At 39.5% G+C, this 25,316-nt stretch overlaps 1 protein-coding gene across 1 annotated transcript in view; it reads right to left on the bottom strand.

Moving 5' to 3' along the window:
• The window catches only part of CPNE8 (copine 8), a 220,999-nt gene that overhangs the window by 62,470 nt on the left and 133,213 nt on the right, over positions 1-25,316 (bottom strand). The window contains exons 6-8 of the mRNA XM_069977167.1: positions 21,709-21,785; positions 10,831-10,894; positions 7,865-7,968 (exon numbers count right to left, since the gene is read on the bottom strand). Coding sequence (XP_069833268.1) covers positions 7,865-7,968; positions 10,831-10,894; positions 21,709-21,785 — 245 coding nt within the window. The remainder of the gene's footprint in view (positions 1-7,864; positions 7,969-10,830; positions 10,895-21,708; positions 21,786-25,316) is intronic.

The raw sequence follows: 25,316 nt of genomic DNA on the forward strand, positions 1-25,316 counted from the left end.
GATTGCGGGGTAATAAAGGAGGGGACGGAGGGTACAGGGGAATGTTTGGGAAGCGTTCTGGGTGATGTACCAGAACTGGTACACCAGAGCTGGTGTAGGGTAGAGGGGTTTGGGTTCATGGAGAACTGGGCCGACTTCTCGGTCGGTTACAGGCTCTACGGTAGGGACGGGCTGCATCTCAATGGGGAGGGTGCAGCCGTGCTGGGGGAGAAGATGGCTAAGAGGTTGGAGGAGTGTTTAAACTAGGGACCGGGGGGGAGGGCAACTACAATATAGTAAGTAAAGACAGAGTAGATGGAGAGCTGGGCCTAGATTATGGAACTGGGGGTGGAGCGGCGGGAGGGGTTAGAATAGTCACTAGTGATAAAAGGAAAGGGAATATGGACAAATATATTAAATGTATGTATACTAATGCTCGAAGCCTCACTAATAAAGCTGTGGAATTAGAACTCATAATGGTTGAAGAGAAATATGATATAGTGGGGATAAGCGAGACATGGCTGGATGAGACCTATGACTGGGCCGTTAATATCCAGGGTTATAGTCTATTCAGAAATAACCGTAAAAATAAGAAAGGGGGAGGGGTCTGTCTATATGTTAAATCATGCCTTAAGCCTATTCTGCGGGAGGATATATGTGATGATAATGTGGAGTCTCTTTGGGTAGAAATAAGGGGAGGGACGAAGAATAATAAAATTCTTATAGGAGTGATTTATAAACCGCCAAGTATAGTGGAAGAATCAGAAAATCTTCTTATAAGACAAATAGATGCGGCAGCGAAGCAGGGGGAAGTCATTATTATGGGGGACTTTAACTACCCAAATATCAACTGGAAAGCAGAAACCTGCAGCTCCAGGAAGGGAAGCGTGTTTTTGGAAATAGTAAAAGATAATTACCTTTCCCAACTAGTAGAGGAACCAACAAGAGGGGGGGCCCTTCTGGACCTGATCTTAACCAATAGGCCAGACAGAATATCAAAAATAGAGGTGGGGGGTCACCTAGGTAATAGTGACCATAACATAGTAAGTTTTCAATTATCCTTCAATAAAATGATTAGCAGAGGGGCTACAAAAACATTAAATTTCAGGAAGGCTAATTTCCAAAAACTAAGAGAGGACCTTGGGAACATAGACTGGGACAATGCCTTCAGAAATAAAAGTACACAAGAGAAATGGGACATATTTAAGAGCAGCCTGGGTAAATCGTGTGAACGACACATACCATATGGGAATAAACGTAGTAGAAATAAGAGAAATCCAATGTGGTTAACTACAGCTGTAAGGGGTGCAATAAATGATAAGAAACAAGCATTCAGACAACTAAAACAAGAAGGTAGTGGGGAAGCATTGAGCAACTATAGACAGAAGAATAGAATGTGTAAAACGCAAATAAAAGAAGCAAAAATAGCAACAGAAAGAAGGATAGCCAAAGAAAGTAAAACAAATCCCAAAATGTTCTTCACCTATATAAATAACAAAAGACTTAAAACCGAAAATGTTGGTCCCCTCAAAAATAATCTGGGTGTAATGGTGGAGGGGGAAGAGGAAAAGGCCAATCTACTAAATACATTCTTCTCTACTGTATTCACAGAGGAGAATCCCATAACAGACGATATGACTAGGGATAATGTTAATCCTCCCATAAATCTCACCTGCCTAACACAACAAGAAGTGGGGAAACGCCTTAAAAATATTAAAATCCATAAGTCACCGGGCCCAGAAGGTATCCATCCTAGAGTTTTGCAAGAATTAAATACTGTGTTAGACAGACCGTTATTCCTATTATTTAAAGATTCTATTACGACAGGGATTCTTCCACAGGACTGGCGCATAGCTAATGTGGTACCAATATTCAAGAAGGGGTCAAGGAGTGATCCTGGAAACTACAGGCCCGTAAGTCTAACATCTATAGTAGGTAAAGTATTTGAGGGGATTGTAAGAGATGCTATACTGGAGTATCTTAATGAAAATAATCTTATGACTCAGCACCAGCATGGATTTATGAGGGATCGGTCCTGTCAGACTAATCTGATCGGCTTCTATGAAGAGGTAAGTTATAGACTGGACCTGGGGGAGGCTGTGGATGTTGTGTATCTGGACTTTTCAAAGGCATTTGATACTGTGCCGCATGAAAGGTTGGTCTACAAAATGAGGATGCTGGGACTCGGGGAAAACGTATGCAAATGGGTAAGTAACTGGTTGTGTGATAGAAAACAGAGGGTGGTCATTGATGGAACATATTCAGATTGGGTTTTAGTTACTAGTGGGGTACCACAGGGGTCAGTGTTGGGTCCACTTCTTTTTAATATTTTTATTAATGATCTTGTAGAGGGGCTACAGAGCAGAATCTCCATTTTTGCAGATGATACTAAACTGGGTAAAGTAATCAGTACAGAGGAGGATAATATCATATTACAGAGGGATTTGGAGAAGCTAGAGGCTTGGGCGGAGAAATGGCAAATGAAGTTTAATGTGGATAAATGTAAGGTTATGCATTTGGGCCATAGAAATAATAAGTACAGTTATGTGCTAAATAATAAAACACTGGGTAAAACTACTTCCGAAAAGGACCTGGGGGTATTGGTGGACAGTAAACTCAACTTTAGTGATCAGTGCCAGGCAGCAGCTGCCAAGGCTAATAAAATAATGGGATGCATCAAAAGAGGTATAGATGCTAAAGATGAGAACATAGTTTTGCCTCTTTATAAATCACTGGTCAGACCACACTTGGAATACTGTGTACAGTTTTGGGCACCGGTATATAAGAAGGACACAGCTGACCTAGAGCGGGTGCAGAGGAGGGCAACAAAGGTCATTAAGGGAATGGGTGGCTTACAGTACCAGGACAGGTTATCACGCTTGGGGTTATTTACGCTAGAAAAAAGACGTCTTAGGGGCGATCTGATCACAATGTACAAATATATGAATGGACAGTACAGAGATTTTTGTAGTGGTCTTTTTACTCCTAGGTCTGTAACAATGACAAGGGGGCATCCTCTACGTCTAGAGGAAAGAAGATTTCATCATCAGCATCGACGCGGGTTCTTTACTGTACGAGCGGTAAGACTGTGGAACTCTCTGCCACATGATGTTGTCATGGCTGATTCAGTAAATAAGTTCAAGGGAGGCCTGGATGCTTTTCTTGAACAATATAATATTACAAGTTATGGGCATTAGATTTCTGGTGATACGTTGATCCGGGGATTGTTCTGGTTGCCATTGCAGTCGGGGGAGGGGGGAGGGGGGGGGGAGTTTCTCCCTGTGGTGGGGCGTTTGTCTTCTGCCTCATAGGGGTTTTTCGCCTTCCTGGATCAACACAGTAGGATTTTCCTAGGTTGAACCTGATGGACTCTTGTCTTCTTTCAACCTTATTTACTATGTTACTATGTTACTATGTTACTATGTTTCCTTATCAATAGGGGCAATTTCGGTGTGATTGGTTCCCTTTAAGGACAAAGCCAAATTTTGACATGAGCCAATTTAATCATTAGTAATGTGGACCCGTAAAAAATGAACAAGACCATTGTTTGCGGCTGGACATGCGGCCGTGGATTGACAGGCGGTCCGTACGGAGTACTTCAAAAATAGCCGGCAATGATGCCGAATGCCGATGCCTCTAATAGTTAATATATTAAATTAATAAAACACATTTTCTTTGTAATAAAGTCCCTTTCGTTGGTCAATGATTTAATTCTAACGAATCCATCATTTTGCAATTAAATATACTGTTAAAATAAATAGATATATAAATAAATGTATATTTATATATATATTTATTTTTTGACAGTATATTTAATTGCACACTGATGGATTCGTTAGAATTAAATTATTGAACAACGAAACTGAATTTATTTCATCGAAAATGTGTTTTATTAATTAAATATTAATTAGTACAGGAAGCTCCATAAGCCGTTAATTCATATTGCCGGCAAAAGAGCATTCTGTACTAATCATCACTTTACTTTAATGAAAACATCAAATGTTTCTTCTAATTATGTTATCACAATAGCATTATTAGAAGAAACATTTAGAATTATATGTGCGCTCAGCTGATTGGCTGATCGGCTGAGCGCACATATAATGAGCCGGTCCGCAGTACAGTGACTTCATTGTGCTGCGGACCAGCGAAGAGACAACATCGGGGTGAGTATACAGCTCTCCCCACCCCCTCCCCAGCACTGCACCCCTCCCAGCAAGGAAGGGGGGTCAGTTAACCCCTTCCTTGCTGGGATGGGTGCAGTCTGACATCAGTCTGGCCCCCAAGGGGTTAAGGGGGATGCAATACATCCTCCCTTAACCCCTTGGGGGCCAGACTGTAAGCAGCGATCTGTAAAGATGCTGCATACTGTAAGGTGCACAACACCGCTCACAATGATGGGTGTTGTGCTCCTGTTTGTGTGTTTTTTGTGTGTTTCTCCCCTTTTGTTTTTCAGATATCGGTATCCTGGGGATTACGTCGGATTCCGTGGACTGCGTCGATGACCAGCGTTTTTTTATTTTTAATAAAATGGTCAATGAGGGGTGTGAGGGTGTTTTTATTTGAATAAAAAATTATTTTAACTTGTGTCTTGTCTTTATTTCTTTACTTTATAGACTTAGTAGTGGAAGCCGTCTAATAGACGGAATCCATTACTAAGTTGGGGCCTAGTGTTAGCCGGTATAAAATGGCTAACACTAACCCCCTATTATTACCCCAGTACCCAATGCCACCAGGGGTACTGGGAAGAGCCGGGTGCCAGTGGTCCCAGAGCGTCAAAATTGGCGCTCCTGGACCGGGCGGCAGCAGGCTGGTAAGATTTAGGCTGGGGAGGGCCTAAACCAATGGCTCTACCCACCCTGGTGTTACCAGGCTGCTGTCGTTTGGTTTTTAACCCGGCTGATTATAAAAATAGGGGGGACCCTATGCGTTTTTTTTTTTTTTAAATAAATAAATAATAAAAAAAAAACGCATAGGGTCCCCCCTATTTTTATAACCAGCCGGGTTAAAAACCAAACGACAGCAGCCTGGTAACACCAGGGTGGGAAGAGCCATTGGTTTAGGCCCTCCCCAGCCTAAATCTTACCAGCCTGCTGCCGCCCGGTCCAGGAGCGCCAATTTTGACGCTCCGGGACCACTGGCACCCGGCTCTTCCCAGTACCCCTGGTGGCATTGGGTACTGGGGTAATAATAGGGGGTTAGTGTTAGCCATTTTATACCGGCTAACACTAGGCCCCAACTTAGTAATGGATTCCGTCTATTAGACGGCTTCCACTACTAAGTCTATAAAGTAAAGAAATAAAGACAAGACACAAGTTAAAAATTTTTTTTATTCAAATAAAAACACCCCCACACCCCTCATTGACCATTTTATTAAAAAAAAAAAAAACGCTGGTCATCGACGTAGTCCACGGAATCCGACGTAATCCCCAGGATACCGATATCTGAAAAAGAAAAAGGGAGAAACACACAAACAGGAGCACAACACCCATCATTGTGAGCGGTGTTGTGCACCTTACAGTATGCAGCATCTTTACAGATCGCTGCTTACAGTCTGGCCCCCAAGGGGTTAAGGGAGGATGTATTGCATCCCCCTTAACCCCTTGGGGGCCAGACTGATGTCAGACTGCACCCATCCCAGCAAGGAAGGGGTTAACTGACCCCCCCTTCCTTGCTGGGAGGGGTGCAGTGCTGGGGAGGGGGTGGGGAGAGCTGTATACTCACCCCGATGTGTCCTCTTCGCTGGTCCACAGCACAATGAAGTCACTGTACTGCGGACCGGCTCATTATATATGCGCTCAGCCGATCAGCCAATCAGCTGAGCGCACATATAATTCTAAATGTTTCTTCTAATAATGCTATTGTGATAACATAATTAGAAGAAACATTTGATGTTTTCATTAAAGTAAAGTGATGATTAGTACAGAATGCTCTATTGCCGGCAATATGAATTAACGGCTTATGGAGCTTCCTGTACTAATTAATATTTAATTAATAAAACACATTTTCGATTAAATAAATTCAGTTTCGTTGTTCAATAATTTAATTCTAACGAATCCATCATTTTGTAATTAAATATACTGTCAAAAAATAAATATATATAAAATATACATTTATTTATATATCTATTTATTTTAGCAGTATATTTAATTGCAAAATGATGGATTCGTTTAAATTTAATTATTGAACAACGAAAGGCACTTTATTACAACGAAAATGTGTTTTATTATTTTAATAGATTAACCATGAGAGACATCGGCATACTGCAGAGGATCGCAAACCCCGGTAATAGCGATTCATGTAAACTGTTTCCCTGCTTTCCCAGATGCATCCAGAGGTGTTTGCATCACTTTCTTAAGATTTTATTTGTTATTTTTTAGTTGAACCAGATTTCAAAGTAAATGACCGTATGTTTTGAGCCGCATGTCTATTTTTTCCCACGGCCGTAGTTTCATCCGCACATTTACAGCCGCATAAAAAATACAGCCGCACAGTTACATAGTGTGAACCTAGCCCCCAAATGTAAGCAATTGAGAAAAATAGAATTTTTCTAACTTTGAAAATTTCTGCTTCTAAAATAGTTATGCCACATAAGCACAGCGAAGTGGTGGACCATATTATCACATTTCAGAGGTATAGGTTAATTTAGGTGTATATTGATGACACTTGCAATAATGTTGTATACTTTTGTTTTGTACTTGTGAGCAGATATGTTTACCTTATATTTATGCTGCTTCACTATTGCACTTTAAAAAACATTTACAGTTAGGCAGCATGCTTCTCCACTTTCAGTACCCCTCTATATGTTAGCAGTTGGAGACCATCATTCATGGTACTCGGACATTTATGTTTTTATATGTTTTTAATCAATAAAGCTTTCTACAGTATGTTGTATCTGAGCACTTTAGCTTTTTCTTTTGTTCATCTCCCTGTGGACACTATGTCACGAGGAGACAACAAAGAGGCACAGGGGCACCAGGTACACTGGTACAATGATGGGCACCTGGGCACGAGCGGCGGATTCTGCAACGTATTTTCTGTAAAATTTGTGTGCACATACCTTTTCATGTCAATTCTTTGGGCGGATTCTGCTAGAGGAATCCTATAGAAGTCAATGGGACTTGAATTCTGCTTTCATTTTGAATTCCTCTCAAATTCAGCTCCTATTCTGCCAGAGCAGAATAGAAGAGGAATTTTCAAGCAGAAATCCTTCCTCGTCTATTTCTCAGTGTGCATGAGCCCTATAACTGTATGAAAGCATATATTTCTCTTGGTCAGTGCTGGCGGGCTCCCGAGTACTGATCTCGGATTGGTGCTCATTTAGACAGATTGATTAGTTAGTGCTGAAACAAACGTCATCACAAGTGGCCACACATGCCATATTTACACAGTGCGATGTGGAATCCATAACAATAATTTTATCTGCCAAATGTAAGATCTGATGAGCCTACAAACAAGCATTTGCTCATTTATCAGCTGGTACCTGACCCATTTATATGGGCCGATAATTGGAAACAAGCATTCCTAGTAATACTCATAATGTTCATTACATGGTCATGTGTAAAATGGTCTTTGGTTACATAAAGGTATGGCAAATAAGGACATTTTAAATGCTTCTGGGTTAACAAAGAATAGATTATCCTATACACTACAATGAGCTGATAGAAATACACATGCAAGCATTTCGTGAAAGAATTATAAGATGCCTAAATGAAGGTATTAATGTGATAAAAAGAATGTAAAATGTTTTAAGCTAATTTAAAAGAAGTATGCTACTGCAATGTGAGCATATAGCTGTACAGACACATTTGTAAGATTTGTAAGACACATGTGTTAGTTACATGGCAGAGAACAACATGAACTACACTGTACACATTAGGAGACATACCTTCCATCTTCATTACTTCGGTAAAACACTAGAAATGGGTCTGACTTTCCAAAAAAGTCTTTCTTGTCAAGTTTATTGGCACAAAACTGCATTAACACAGCATCCTAAAATGCATGAAAAATGTTTAAACATTAATGTAAATAACATAATACACCACTTAGGAAAATACTGGTCATGTATACATTTTTCCCTAAAAAGCCTCTTTCAACCAAAGAAGTTCATACTAATATAAATAACTTAATGTATATGTTCTATTAAAGCATTAAATAGCATAACAGAGTTTGATTTTCAGTATAGTCCAGAAACAGTGTATATTGGCATACGTTTGTACCACAAAGAAAAAACTGTGGGTACGTTGCACAGACATGCCAGATGCATACACATTTAGAGGCAGTCTAAGGCCCTAAATAGACAAGTGCTTAGCCTTTCACTTAGTTTCCAAGGAAATCTCTAGAAAGAAAGCAGTTATACTGCTCATGAAAACTGTTCACATTTACAGAGAACTGATTTATTTTCAGTTGTATCTTTAGAACAATACAGAAGCAGCACGGTTCACCTGTAAAAGATGAGTATAAAAACTGAAACTGTATTGGCAACAGTTGGAAATTCACATCTGAGACAAATGTTTATACATTTCGAGCCTGTTCAGGCTATTCTCATATCATGGTTGCTAAAGTTTTTATGTTCTGTTTACCAAACCAAAATGCTAATATTATAATACTAGGGCTGGTCGATTTGATTAATATGCCCATTCAGTGCAGCATGGAATCTTTGCCTAAATCCCAAATGTTGGCCCTGTCCTTGGTAGTGGCCCCACCTCCAATCTAGGAACTGGCAGAGCAGCGTGTAGTGTAGCTGGACGTTGCAACCAGTCACATATTTTATCGACCAATTCTTTCCTTTCCATCTATCTACATATCTTTCTATGCAAAGAAGACAGTGAACTATGGAAATATGTTTTATGAGCAAGTTTGGAAGTCCCTTTGGCTTTTGGTTAGGACTGACTGCCTATTGAGGGGAGGGGGGTATATTCTTGCATATTTTAGGTGGGGGAATACTTACTGGACATATCCAGCTACTAAGGGGTCTACTTACCTAAGGACAAACCTTGGAACTGGGAGGAGGGATACCTAACTAGGAAATAGCTGGCTACAGGAGAGGCACCCACTTTAGGACATACCATGCTACCGAGGAAGGGGGGTGGGTTAATTTTCTAAAAACATAGCTTTCTTCCTTAGGGGGTCTATCTAAAGAAATATATAACTGGGGAGGGGGGCAGGGAATAAGTATCTGAGACAAATCTGGCTACAGGGGGGATACCCACCTAAATAGACACTTGCCAACTGGAGATATATATGTAAGGGCATGCCTAGCTAAGGGGCTACCTATCTAGGGATATACATTGCTACTGGGGGCTACCTATTTAAGAACATACCTACCTACTAGGAAGAGCTATCTATGTAAGTTACCTAACTATGAGGGGGGTGCTACCTACCTAGGGGTATGTTTACACTGAGAAGGGAGGGACTACATACTGTACCTTATTATATAATTACCTACTGGGGGGGTGGGGGGTCAAGGGGGAGGCATTATTACAGTTTGGGGGCCTATAGATGGGGTAATTGTGTAGAGGTAGGAAGGTGCTGAAGATGAGTTTTGGCTGAAAGAATTCATCATAGCGGTCTGAGCTATATGAAGAAGAAAAGGATAAGGGTGACTAAGATCAGAGTACACATCACCTGTGAGTCGTTGGATGTAACTGTAATCACTTATATGGTATACAGCTTCTTTGTATGGCTGGTTACTAACACCAAATGGACACTGTATTGGGGGAATACTGTTCTGTGTACAATGGTTTTATTCAGTAACAGTACGGTGCACTAGTCTATCACTGTGTGTTGATAATGTTCCTGGTGTGCCAGTGTTATTTGGCCCTAGTTTACTGGTATTAGTGGTTTCTTTTCTTTTTATTAGTAATTCTATAGATATAGTCTATTTTATTTTCTGTTTGTCAAATTAAACAGTAATGAGAAATTTATTTGCAACCTATTTGCAACCTACGGTCATACATTATTGTGCATGGCTGATCTAACATCCTTCTAGACCAGAGGTATAATATTGCAAACTAAATTTTGTATAGATACCTCATTTATCAGGTAGTTTCCCTTCCTTCCACCATTATTTAGCCTTCCAAAAACACCTACAAAAAGCTAGAAAAACCTATGTTGTGGACTACTGATATACTTACGTTCTGTGTTATTAACATAACCATAACCCTGTAATACAGATTATCACCATGGTTTGCAAACTCTGAAGCACATTATTACTTCCTGTACATTCATTTACATACCAAGTGATATGCACTATTTATTTCAGTCTGCAAATTTGCTATAACCACTATTGGTAATACAGATATATATATATATATATATATATATATATATATATATATATATATATATATACCTTGGAGTTAAAAATGCCCCACTACACCATTGTGCTGTTTAGCCAGTGAACTTGGGATTATAACAACTTCTACCATCATGTAAGCTCAGGTACAATCAAATCATGCCGATTTGATCATATGTGAGCTTAAAAGATTGCTTAGGAGAAGGAAGCAGTGGCTGGAGATTTAGCCATCACCTTTGACAGATATTATTGTGAACATGCATCCACAGCATGCTATGTACAGTCAAACACTGTAGCTGCACAGGCTAAACAATTAATGGTAATGGTTACGCAATGAGGGTGCAATGTAAAGACTGTATGTAAAAAGTGCAAAAACTAGTTTATATGTGCAGTGTGCTGAAATTCAGTTTTCTATACATTTTTCTACGGAATTTTCCTTTTTATACAACCAAGTATTGACTCTTCGCAGTGCATGTAAGTACCCCTTTATTTCAATATAGCTCAAGTTTGATAGGACCCTCTAGTGTTGAGAGAAAATGAACAAATAGGCCACTTACTCGGCAATTGTTCAGCTCTTCAGCAGTAACAATGATGATTCCACAGTTCTTTCCTGGAATTCCTCTGTTTAGGACGAAGAAGAATATAAACATAGAGCCATGTTAAAGAACACTTACAAGTCTACAGTACTGGTTGAAACATTAGTGTTATAAGCATTATCATTTTGGTATATATGTTACAATAGGTTTACACATAAACAGCCAATTTCTGACTGTCACTAGTTTTACAGTATGACAGAAGATTTTTAGTTTTATTCAGATTCTATACATGTATTGGTTGCACAGCAACTGTGCATGGGTAAGCAACACCTGACAAATACTGTGTGAAGCAATGATCTAGAACCTATGATTTTAATAGAGATCTTGAAACCATGGTGTTCTGCTATAATACTGTCACTGATATTACTCGAAGCAGTGAAGTATACCACTACATTTGATTTTTATTCATCTCTATGAATTTCATATACTCTAAAGAGGATACCTCTGTAATCCCTGATTAAACCTTCATAGAGAAATGTCTTGGGATGGACTGTGTCATTCAGCGAGATAGGGAACACATTTTTTTTTTCCAAAGAAGCCATTAGAAAATGCTTTTCAGATATCATAGTAAAGGATGGGCCTCTGTGGGTCTGCACAGAGCCATAATACAAAATGCCTGATGCTGGCAGTCACTCTGACTATTGAATGGGGAAGTAATATGTCAGCCCCATTTTAGCTATCAATGTACACATACAACAAGCAAGCATAACCACTGCACACATGCAACAAGCAAGCATGGCCACTGCACACATACAACAAGCAAACATCACCACTGCACACATGCAAAAAGCAAGCATAATACCTGCACACATGCAACAAGCAAGCATAACCACTGCATACATGCAACAAGCAAGCATGGCCACTGCACACATACAATAAGCAAACATAACCAATGCACACATGCAACAAGCAAGCATAATACCTGCACACATGCAACAAGCAAGCATAACCACTGCACACATGCAACAAGCAAGCATGGCCACTGCACACATACAACAAGCAAACATAACCAATGCACACATGCAACAAGCAAGCATAACCACTGCACACATGCAACAAGCAAGCATAACCACTGCACACATGCAACAAGCAAGCATAACCACTGCACACATGCAACAAGCAAGCATAACCACTGCACACATGCAACAAGCAAGCATAACCACTGCACACATGCATCAAGCAAGTATAACCACTGAACACATGCAACAAGCAAGCATAACCACTGCACACATGCAACAAGCAAGCGTAACAGCTGCACACATGCAACAAGCATAACCACTGCTCACATGCAACAAGCAAGCATAACCACTGCACACATGCAACAAGCAAGCATAACCACTGCACACATGCAACAAAATAGAAACGATATTTATATCTGTCTACTGTATTCCACTGCAGATTCCTCATTCACAAATTTGGATAGATAATCTACAGCAAAATGGGATATATGGGATGTGGATATCCTACTAACTGCTGAATCTTCTTAACACATGATGTAAGTGTAAGTATAATATTCAATGCAAAACTAAAGTGCACATAAGAGAACAAGATCTAAAACCAACCCTCCATAGTAGGAATGGCTCACCAGAACACAGGAGGGTGAGCATTGATTCTGATACAACAATAAATCCCAAAAGGTCCAGAAGACTCATCTGCCACGTTCCATGTGTGATAAGGCGGGGGCGGTTCAACAGGCACTAAGCCCCACCTTAGCAACACTGTCCAACAATGATAAAAACACAGGAAATCTGGTCTGACTGTATAACTTTTAGGCTATGTTCACACAGTATTTTGGTCAGTATTTTGCAATCAAAACCAGGAGTGGATGAAAACACAGAAAGGCTATGTTCACACACTGTTGAAAGTGAGTGGATGGCTGCCATTTAATGGCATATAATTGCTTTCAGTAAATGGAGGCCATCCACTCAATTTCAACAGTGTATGAATATAGCTTTTCTGTGTTTTTAATCTGTGGGAACATGTATAAATATAGCCAAGAACATGGTCTATATACAAGGTGGATGAGCCCCTCAGCATTATCTTTTTTCTTGGGCCCAAGAAACCCCACTCTGACACACTGGCCAGACCATACTTCATATGGTTTTCTAAGCGACAAAAACAAAAAAGGGCCATGGGGTCAACAATTTTTACCACTATTCTAATAGCTACAATGCTGCTTTGACAGATTCGAGTCAATACATTATGTATTGTTAAAATAGGTTAAAGCTGACCCTTCTAGGGAAATCTACAGTATTATGTCTTGATTTCCGCTCACTAAAAGGAGCAATGGTGGTGTGTCAAAGTCCAAAGCAACAACTGACAATATGTCAGGTGTCCATTCAGGTTGAACCTTCCATGTAGATTATTACACCTTTAGAACAGGAAAAAATGTTACGGAAAAAAATTAAGCAGGATTTTTCCATGCATTAAGCGTTCTCACCAGGAGTTATCTTTTAGAAAACACACAACCAACAGAATTGAGGCAACCACAAGAATCAATATCTAATTTAGAAAATTGTTCTTTTATCAATCTTGTCAAAGCCTGTTTATCTCTCATGCAAAGCTCTTTGGCAAAAAAAAAAAGAAAACTCCAGCATTTTTCAATTAAACTCTAGATCTCCTTAACAATGCTTGCTGGATTTTTTTTCATGGATATAAAGTAATTATATACCGTATGTAAGTATACAACCGGAAGACAATATCAGAATCTGCAGATCATTCAGTTAGTATAACATGTATCTGGATCAAACTAATTTTGAAACTATAGCCTTCACTACTTTCACTGACTTTCACTGACTATGCATGCATATAATAATAGTATGTGCAAGCATTCCAAAACATACATGTCTGTATTTCATACAGTACACAGAGAAAATATCAGAAGAGGTCTGACTTTATTTTGTAATAAATATATTTTATAGCAAGTGCAATTTAAAAAGATAACCTGTGTACAGTTACTAGTACAATTACCCCCCAATTGTATTTTAGACTGTTATATAAGGTACCAGAAGCCAGGTTCGGATATTTAGTATAAAGATTCAAACAGGGCTGTGGAGTCTTGGCTTGACTTCAATTTTGGCTTGAGTTGAAAAAATTTTTACAGATTCCGACTCCAAATCTTTCAAAATTTTTAAATACTTGAGTTTTCATATGAATTTAATGTGGTGGCTATTACTTTTAATCAAAGTATTTTAGGAGTGATACCTTTATTGGCCAACAAAAAAATTGTTAGAATTGTGAGCTTTCGGGATTCAAAACATCCCTTCAACAGACAAGTTTAAATATGGATGTCTTACAGAAACAGCACAACATTTTGGGAATGTTATAAGCAAGAAAAGAGAGACATCTGTGAATGGGAGGGGGGGCAGGGGCAGTGAGAATAGATACATCACATAGATAAGTGTAATAAAGAGGACTTGTTGTAGATTAAAGGTTATTTAGAAGAACAAGATTCTTGGTCAGTTTGGTTTTATCTGTGGAGTGTGTCCATGTAGTGGGTCATAAATCCAGGTGCCAGGTTTAGTCAATGGGGGAGATTTATTAAAGTGTGTAAAATTTAGACTGGTGCAAACTACCCACAGCAACCAATCACAGCTCAACTTAAGGCAGTGCTGAAAGGAAAGCTGAGCTGTGATTGGTTGCTGTGGGCAGTTTGCACCAGTCTAAATTTTACACCCTTTGATAAATCTCCCCCAATGTGTTAATGACTGGAAGGTTTTTATTCATTTGAATTCCCACACTTTCCTCTCTCTGTCACTCTGGAAGTGACCTTTTGAGCACCACAACTAGACATGAGAGAAGCAGGCGGAAATTCGTTTTGTGAGCTTCACAAATTTTTGGTCAGACTCGTTAAGATTCGCAAATCGAATCTTAATGAATTTCATTAAAAGGCTATGTTCACACAACGTTTTTTTCAGCTCCGTTTAAAATGACTTCCGTTATTTTGAGTCTAAAATAACGGACGTTTTTCGAAGCCTGGCATCCCCTTAGTGCAATGACGGGTGTTTGCACATTATATTAATGTGGGGTTACTAATTGCCCTTTGGTTGTGGCTTAATTGAAAAATCCATTGAATTTAATAGTAAAAACGGAGAAAGAACGGTGACAATAGAAGAACTGTGTGTGAACAACTAATACAAAACATCCGCTATTTGCAAAAAACACCCGAAAATAATGTTCATGTTCATTATTTTGACGTCAGCAGCAAAAACGTCCGTTTTTCAATGCATTGTGTGCATAGGATGTCCGTCTTCCCATTGACTTCAATGCAATTGCATTGAAGTCAGTTAAATTGCTGCAAAAACTGATGTTTTTTTTAAATAGCGAAATCGGATGTTTTTTCTCCATTTTTGACATTGTGTGAACATAGCCATACAGTCAAAACGTTAGCAGCTACAATAATAATAATAATAATAATATAATAATTTTTTATTTATATAGCGCCAACAGATTCCGCAGCACTTTACAATTCTGGAGGTACATACATAGACAAAAAATCGACATTACAGAGATACATATAATTATCCATACATGAGGAGTGAGGTCCCTGCTCGCATGCATGAGCTTACATACTATCAGGAGGGGGTGCGAGACAGAATGGCAGAGGGGCAAAGTGCATCGTTGTTCTTATGGTCCAGCCATCTTTATAAATAAGGCAGTGCGGGTAAGGGGGGGTGAACCTGTCACCAGCCAATGCCTGCATGCACAGGTCTAAGTGCTTAAATGCTTGGTGTGTGTGTGTGTGTGTGCGTGTATGTATGTGTCTGTGTGCGTGGTGGAGGTGTGTGTGTGTGTGTGTGTGTGTGTGTGGAGGGGGGGTTGAGGGTTGAGTCAAAATTAGGGAACCTGGTAAGCCTGTTTGAACAGATGTGTTTTGAGGGCACGTTTGAAGCTTTGGGTATTGGAGGTGAGTCTGACAGTCTTGGGTAGTGCATTCCATAGAACTGGTGCAGCTCGGGTGAAGTCCTGGAGACGGGAGTGAGAGGTGCGGATCAAGGTGGATGTTAATCGTAAGTCATTAGAGGAGCGTAGGGCACGGGTAGGGCGGTAGACAGAGATGAGGGAGGAGATGTATGGAGGTGCAGCACTGTGGAGAGCCTTGTGGGTGAGCAGGAGGACTTTATATTGTATCCTGTGTTTAACAGGGAGCCAGTGTAGTGACTGGCACAGGGGGGAGGCATCAGTATAACGGCTGGACATGGGGATGAGCCTGGCCGCTGTATTGAGAATAGACTGGAGAGAGGAGAGTTTAGAGGAAGGAAGGCCGATTAGTAAGGAATTGCAGTAGTCAAGACGGGAATGAATCAGAGCGACAATGAGAGTTTTAGCAGATTCGACAGGAAGGAAGGGACGGATTTTAGAGATGTTTTTTAGATGCAGATTACAGGAACGTGAAAGAGATTTAATGTGAGGAGTGAAGGAAAGATCAAACATAACCCGAAGGCAGCGGGCTTGCTGTGTTGGGGCTATGGTCGCACCACAGACAGAGATGGAAATGTCAGGTGGAGGGTGTTTAGCAGAGGGAGGGAAGACAAGAAGCTCAGTCTTAGAAAGGTTTAGTTTTAGGAATAGGGAGGACATAGCGTTGGAGACGGCAGACAGTTACTGGTGTTCTGTAGAAGTGCGGTAGTGATATCACGGGAGGAGGTATATAGCTGGGTATCATCAGCATAGAGATGGTACTGAAAACCAAACTTGCTGATGATTTGTCCGATGGGTAAAGTGTAAAGTGAGAAAAGGAGAGGGCCCAGGACTGATCCCTGAGAAACCCCAACTGTAAGGGGGAGAGAAGATGACGTGGAGCCAGAAAGTGATACACTAAAGGAGCGGTCGGATAGATAGGTGGAGAACCAGGAAAGAGCAGAGTCCTTGAGGCCGATAGAGCGGAGCGTGGAGAGGAGGAGCTGGTGGTCTACAGTGTCAAAAGCTGCAGATAGGTCCAGGAGGATGAGAAGTGAATGGTCACCTTTAGATTTAGCGGAGAGGAGATCGTTAGAGACTTTAGTAAGGGCAGTTTCTGTAGAGTGGTGAGGACGGAAACCAGACTGAAGGGGGTCAAGGAGAGAGTTGTCAGAGAGGTAGCGGGTTAGGCGGGAATAGACCAGACGTTCCAACAGTTTGGAGATAAAAGGAAGATTAGAGACAGGTCGATAGTTGGCTGCACAGGAGGGGTCTAGGGAGGTTTTTTTAAGTAAGGGAGTGATAATGGAGTGTTTGAAAGCCGAGGGGAAGATGCCAGAGGAGAGGGAGAGGTTGAAGATTTTAGTAAGGTAAGTAGTGACAACAGGAGAGAGAGACTGGACAAGGTGTGAGGGAATAGGGTCACTAGGGCAGGTGGTGGGACGAGATGAGGAGAGGAGTCTGGAGACTTCCTCCTCTGTTACAGGTTCAAATACTGAGAGGGAAGAGGAGGAAATACAAGAGGGAATGGGATCAACACTTCTTTGGGACTGGGAGGTCATCTCCTGACGGATGGTATCTATCTTTTCCTTGAAGTAGGATGCTAGGTCTTCAGCACAGAGGTTAGTTACGGGTGTCTGAACTTTGGGTTTGAGGAGGGAGTTGAGGGTATCAAAGAGACGTTTTGGGTTATGGGATAGAGAAGAAATGAGAGAGGTAAAGTAAGATTGTTTAGCAGAATGAAGAGCGGAGTAGTAGCTTCTAAGCACAAATTTGTAATGTAGGAGGTTTGCATCAGTTTTAGACTTCCTCCACGAACGTTCAGCACACCTAGAACACCAACACAAAATCCAAAAACAAAAGAACTGGAATGCAAGACCAATATAAATATGAATGTTTTTTATTATTATATCAAAAAAAGATTATTAAAAAGTACATAACGGGGGGGCTAGAGCTAATACAAATCCCCATAAAAACGGTGGATCAAAGAATTTTTATACATAAAATGCTATATCATAAGGTAGGAGATAAATAAATAACCTACATATACAAACATATATACTGGGCACTGGGTTGGTACTACATACAGAGAATAAATAAATAAATAAATAATCCCCACAGTGGGTATATGGCAGAAAAACATAAAGACACCATCAACAAACAATAAATATTACCCATACATGTCCTTAGTATATAGGTCCACCTCACCGTACACCCGACGCGCGTTTCGCGTGTTGCTTTATCGAGGTTGCTTTATCACCCTCGATAAAGCAACACGCGAAACGCGCGTCGGGTGTACGGTGAGGTGGACCTATATACTAAGGACATGTATGGGTAATATTTATTGTTTGTTGATGGTGTCTTTATGTTTTTCTGCCATATACCCACTGTGGGGATTATTTATTTATTTATTTATTCTCTGTATGTAGTACCAACCCAGTGCCCAGTATATATGTTTGTATATGTAGGTTATTTATTTATCTCCTACCTTATGATATAGCATTTTATGTATAAAAATTCTTTGATCCACCGTTTTTATGGGGATTTGTATTAGCTCTAGCCCCCCCGTTATGTACTTTTTAATAATCTTTTTTTGATATAATAATAAAAAACATTCATATTTATATTGGTCTTGCATTCCAGTTCTTTTGTTTTTGGATTTTGTGTTGGATAGTTTTGGGTGCGCATAGACCGCACTATCTAGGCCTCTTTGGTAGGATGACACCTAGAACACCGTCTAAGAAAACGAGTTGAAGGTGTGTGCCAAGGTTGTGGTCGTCTGCGTTTTGCTGATTGAGGTGTGAGGGGTGCCATTTTGTCAAGGGTTGTTTTGAGGGTGTCGTGATAGCACTTGGCAGCCAGATTGGGACAGGAGAGCGAAGAGATAGGAGGCAGTGATGACTGTACAGAGTCTGTAAGTTGTTGGGTGTTGATGGCACGTAAGTTTCTGTACATGACCAAGGTTGGGGTGTCAGGAGGAGAATGAGTATTAGTGATTGAAAAGGAGAGAAGATTGTGGTCCGAGAGCCCGGTAGGAGTGTTATTAAGGCGAGAAACTGGGCAAAGTCTGGAGAAGACAAGGTCCAGGGTATTCCCACCCTTGTGGGTTGGAGAGTCAGAATGCTGGGAGAGGCCAAGGGAGGAGGTTAGGGAAAGAAACTGAGAGGCCGATGGGGAAAGTGGTTTGTCAATAGGGATATTAAAATCGCCCATGATGAGGGCGGGAATGTCAGAAGAAAGAAAGTAAGGAAGCCAGGTAGAAAAATGGTCAAGAAAGCGTATTTGTGAACCAGGGGGGCGATATATGACTGCGACTCTCAGGGAAAAGGGCCGGAAGAGTCTGGGACAATTCTGGGACTATAACAGAAGGGCAAATTTGTTAAACCATGTTGTTGTAAAAGTGTCAAAAATAGGAAAATCACATTTGAAAAAAAGTCAATCAGCCAGTCAGTCATCCAATTTCTGCCACTCCTCTCCTCTCTGTTCCTACATCACTCTGTTAGTCTCTCCCTGCTCTGCTGTAACTGCCTGCTGCCATCCTGCTCTCTCCTCCACACACAGCTGACTGGCCACGTCGGTTACCGAACCTCCTTATATAGAGGGGGAGGTGGTGACATAAAGGGGCCTGCAGCTGATTGGACAGGCATTAGAGATTATGGTTAATAATTTTCTTCCGCCACCATTTGTTTTTTTTATGCAAATTCGCTTCGTAGTTACGTTCACAAAGTAACGTTTTAGTTTGTAGTTATATCATACTTTTGTTTTATCTTTGACAAAAATTGTGAGTTCCACATTTTTTATCATAATTTGAAATGCAGTAAGACATCTAGAGGTGATACCTAACGTTTTGCATAAAAAAGTAGCAAAGAAAACTGTCTTGCCTCAAGCAGCAAAAGGGTTAGCTCAAAACTTAATTAATTGCTGCATAATACCATCAATCCAGCACACAGCATAAATCACAACAACAATCACAACTGTAACCCTTACATATAGTCACAACGGTTTTGCTTCCTAGATGGATACAAACCAAGACTGCTCTCCAAAGTGCATTCCAATATGATTGGGAATAATTATTTAGTATGAATATAGCTACACAAGCAGATTTGTTTAAGCCCTAATTAAATGTCTACCAAATGGTGTTTGGGAATATTGCCAGGAATACTAGATCAAACACAGACACATTAGCTTATATCAGAAACTAGAGAAATATCAATACATTGAAATGGCAGCATACCACTGGTGAATGATTGTCTAAAAACTATAGGGGAAGATTTATCAAGAGGTGTAAAATGTACAGTGGTGTAAACTGCCTACAGTAACCAATCACAGCTCAGCTTCAGCTGTAAGCAGTTTACACTAGTGTATATTTTGTATGCTTTGATAAATCTCCCCTAATATATATATAGCCGTAAAACCATGAGCACTAAAACCTGCTATAATACAGAGCAAGCAGCATGAAATGTGTAGATCTGCAATGAAAGCATGCCATGATTTATCAAGTTCTGTTTTATCTGAAAAAAATAAATAATACGCACATAAACACACACACACTATATATATATATATATATATATATATATATATACACAGTGGTCCCTTAACTTACAATGGCCTCATGTTATATTTTCAACTTACAATGTTCCTTTCTGGACCATTGTCCAGACTCAATATACAATACTACATATAGTCAGGATCTGTAGCACATGTGAATAACTAGATGATCAACCAATAAAAGTGGCCATTTTACTGGTAAAACCCTAGTATTACTGAAGTGTTTGCAGTGATTGGCTGTCTAGTATCTCCTTTTCTACAGTACAGTGTGATACTACATGTCCTGCACTGTTCTGTACCTGCGCCAGCATGAGTTGCTCCTCTGGGCACAAGTTGAGGGCGGCTTCATTTTATTTTTCTTTTGCAAAGAAAGTCATTTACTGTCTCCGGTAGCTTTTTCTGACTGTTGTGTGTTAGGACTTTTTCAGAGAATTTTAGTTTCAACATACAATGGTCATCCTGTTATGGTCAACAGTATTGTATATTGAGGGGCCATTGTAAATCTATATATACTAAATTTAATTATTACTTAATTACTATTAGCCCACACTCCTATATGCAGCTAAATGCATTTGGTTGAAACCGCACTGGCAAGCCTTCACCAATAGTTTTGTGATGTTGCCGTGACCTTTAACAAGATTGCACAGTCAATGGTAAATATGTGTGTGTGTGTGTGTGGGGGGGGGGGGCTTATGGTTGCATGTACTGATTGGTATGTGGAAACTTAAGTTGACTTCTTGACATGAATAACAAAAAACACATACAGTAGTCAAACATAAATTAGTTGCATTGATATATTGAATATGGCTAATCTGTATAAATCTGCAACATGTAACTCAAATATTTTACATACATCTTCTGCTGGGGATTTTGTTTCATCATTTTAAAGGATTTTCAAACGGCAAAAAAAGTTAGGGTGGACTATACCTTAGCTCCTCCATCATACCATCTGACCACCACTATAGTCCACTACAGCCTCCAAAGATTTGCTACTAGCTTGCAAATTATTCATTAAAAAAACAAGTCCAGAAATATAAATCAGCAATTGTGCACTGCCTGCTTAGCAAATCGTGAGATCACTACAGATGCTGACTGGCTAAGTGGGCAATTGACATGTTCACCTCAAACAAAAGGAGCACTATGGAATAAGACTGGCATGGGAAAAAGATCGGTGGCAACAATATGTTTTTTTTTTATGTTAAGTACCTGTCTCAGATCATTTTTAGCATGATAATACATCCAAAGCTTTTACAACAGTGACAGTATGTGATTTGAGAAATATGACTTAGCAGTTTTTTAAATTACCTTTTTGTGTACAACATAACCACAAATCTGACTACATAATATTTGAGAAAAAGGAATCAGCACATTTCCCTTTTAAATACTTACGTTACAGGCTTCTCAAGTCGACTTCCTTGAGATCCAACTATTTCCCCCAAAGTACAAAACATCTGACCAAGAAAATCCTGTAGAAAATAGAGAAAACCTCATTGTCGTTAATGCATTTGGACCCAAGTCAGCAACTAGCCATACAATAAGGAATATTTACTAATACTAAATTGTACATACACCATCTTGAGGAATATGCAGATACTGAGCTGCCTATCCCTACAACAAGGAGTAAAGAAGTCTTGCTGCTGGAGCTCAGTAAGGAGGTATTTGCTACTCTTCTAAATGCCAAGGAATAGTATATTAGTACTAATGAATACTAGTATCAGTACGTTTTCACCTATCCAGTAAACAGGTGATAACTGCTAGGGGTCATAAGTCCCCTGATTAAATAGACCATCAGTTGAGCATACGCAATGTCTCTCTATTCAAACTGTACCTTAATATAAGGTCTCATATTATACCTTCTCATATTATAGGTCTTATATTATTCATCTTAAAAGTAAAATAATAATACAGCCCTTAGGAATATGTCAGCTTGTTATACTCAAGCGATGACATTTTTTCATAGATTTAAAAATCTAAGATTCAAATTTGAAACAAGAAATGAATACATTACAATAATTAAGAACAAGCACAAAAAGGTACCCATCTGGGACACTGATGGCATATCCCAGAAGGCAGAAAACAACCCCGTCAAATTGTGTAACTCACTAGAATCATCACATTTCTGCTTCCTAATCCCATCTGGTGGTCAGAAACAGGTTGAATGGTGCCAGGGAGCACTTGATTTAAAGATAAATGTGAGTCTCAGAGGTGGGGACACTAAAGCAATATCCTGTGGACATGATTGGTATATCGCTTGTCCCAGATGGGTATATCCCTTGTAAGCATGTATTAACATTGTTACAGATTATAGATTTGAATAGGAATTAATATTTTTGTGGTTGTATTTTCTTGGTTTTTCCAATATAAGTATCAGTTACTTTTACACTTCAAAAATAAACCAACAATTACATATCCATGAATAACATATTGAACCTCAGTGTTTGCATATTAAACCTTACTGAAGACTAGATGTGCTTGTACTGCAGGTACAACTCCTCCATGATTGCATTAAACTCTGATCTTGTAAAAGTTATACAAAAGGAATCCCCACTGCTCTCTGTTTAAGAAATTTCTTCCATTCTAAAATTTATAAAAAAATATGACTTTTCGAGTCACATACTGCTTGTTTTTATAAAATGCTAGACTGTAACAATTATTGTCTAGAAGGATTACTATTGACAACAGTATCTATGGCCTAAACTATAGTGATCTCCTGCAATCTTGTAGATACAGTGGATAGTATAAATACTGTATTTGCTGCTAGCTGTTACGGTATTAAAACAACTAGACTGTATTTCAGGCAAGTCCATAGCAATAAGAGGAAAAACCACTGTAGCTTAATAGCGAGAAAACTATTGTACACACATGTTTTTTTTAAAAAAACTCATATAACATAGAAACATAGAAGATTGTCGGCAGAAAAAGACCACTGGGTCCATCTAGTCTGCCCTTTTAGTATTTTCTTTCTTATTCTCTTAGGATAGATGTATGTTTATCCCAGGCATGTTTAAATTCTGTTATTGTAGATTTACCAACCACATCTGCTGGAAGTTTCCCTTTCACGTTCCTGTCACATTCATCTAAAAAACATCTCTAAAAGCCGTCCCTTCCTTACTGTTGAATCTGCTAAAACCCTCATTGTGGCTCTGATTCATTCCCGTCTAGACTACTGCAATTCCCTACTAATCAGCCTTCCTTCCTTAAACTCTACCCCCTCCAGTCTATTCTTAATGCAGGCTTATCTCCCTGTCCAACCGCTATACAGATGCCTCCCCCCTGTGCCAGTCACTTCACTGGCTCCCTATTAAGCACAGGATACAGTACAAACTCCTCCTGCTCACCCACAATTAATTATAATAATCATAGGTAAGAGTAAACTGATAAATTACCCAAAATAACATTGAAGAGCAATAGAGACATCAAGGGAAACTAGCTACTGTACAGTTTTAGAGGGATGTTATAACAAAAAATGAAGGTTAGGAGATTACATCATTGTTTACTTAACCCTACCAGTATTCTCCGCAAAATTGGTGAAAGTAGACCGAGTTTCCCTATGACTAAATCAATGGGTCTAGATGACATTGACCCGAGTTCTAAGAAACTTCAGTGTATTATTGATGCACCACTAACTACCTAAAGGGGTTGTCCAGGAATGTATTTATATTCTTCAAGGCAGCCAGGCTGAGCTGAAGAGGGTGTGGCCAAATAATAGCAGGAAAAAGCCTTCTAAAACCCTTATAAAAATAATATGAAAAATGCTTGAAATTCCACCTTTTGTGTGCAGACAAAAAGTGAGAACGGAGATGGAAGCAGTTGGCTCTGTTCCCTGTATAGAGGTAGCACCAAAGTACTGCAGCTTCAGTTCCTATAGAAGTAAATAAGAGCTGAGGCTGCAGTACACCAGAGAACAAAGCCAGCTGCTTCTGGCTCTACTCTCACTGTACTGCAGTCATCAAACAGCTGATAGGTGGGCTGGCTGTGACCTTGCCGATTAACTGCTGATAGCCTATCCTGTGGATAGGCTATCAATTGTTTTTTCCTTTTACAACCCCTTCAATTAAGCATTTTTTATCAGTAAGGAGGTAAATTTGCATATTTTATAGTTTTTTTCTATTTTTTCATTCTTTCCATGGATTCCTGGATTTTTTTTTTTACCTTGGGGAAACTCCTTGTGCACCGTGTATTTATTTTCTTGCATATACTGCTCTGTTGTTTACAGACTATAGAAAGGTGAGCTGATCACTCTATTATTAAAGTTACTGTATGTACTCCTTCTTGTCCTTAATTATAATTTAGTCTATTCAACAGGGGAAACATTGATCAATAGTTGGAAAGTGAAAAGTGAAAAGAAAGTTGGGAGTGAAAAGAAAAATACTGTGTAGACGAGCGAAAGGGGGTTTTGGTATTTGTTCTTCTCTCCATTCTGTTTACCTTTTTATCAACAGAATGACTGTCTTAACCCTTTGAGGACCAGGCCCAAAATGACCCAGTGGACCGCGCAAATTTTCATCTTAGTGTTTTCGTTTTTCCCTCCTCCCCTTCTAAGAGCTCTAGCAGTTCTATCTACAGGCCATGTAAGTGCTTGTTTTTTACAGGAATAGTTGTACTTTGTAATGGCGTCATTCATTTTACCGTAACATGTATGATGGAATTCCAAAAATATTATTTATGAAGATATAAATAGGTGAAATCGTAAAAAAAAGAATGCAATATGGTAACTTTTGGGGGGTTCCTGTGTCTACGTAATGCACGTTCGCCGTTCGCAATGACGCTTGTTATATTTTAATAGATCGGACAATTACGCACGCTACGGTATATTATATGTTTATCTATTTATTTATTTTTATATGTTTTATTTATATTATGGGAAAGGGGGTGATTTCAACTTTTATTGGGGGAGGGGCTTTGGGGTAGTGTAATAGGGTTTTGAACTTTTTTTTTTTACACATTTGAAGTCCCTTTGGTGGACTTCTACATTCACAACTTGGATTTTTACACTG

Source organism: Dendropsophus ebraccatus, chromosome 1 (assembly GCF_027789765.1).
Source record: "Dendropsophus ebraccatus isolate aDenEbr1 chromosome 1, aDenEbr1.pat, whole genome shotgun sequence".
Classification (NCBI taxonomy): Eukaryota; Metazoa; Chordata; class Amphibia; order Anura; family Hylidae; genus Dendropsophus; species Dendropsophus ebraccatus.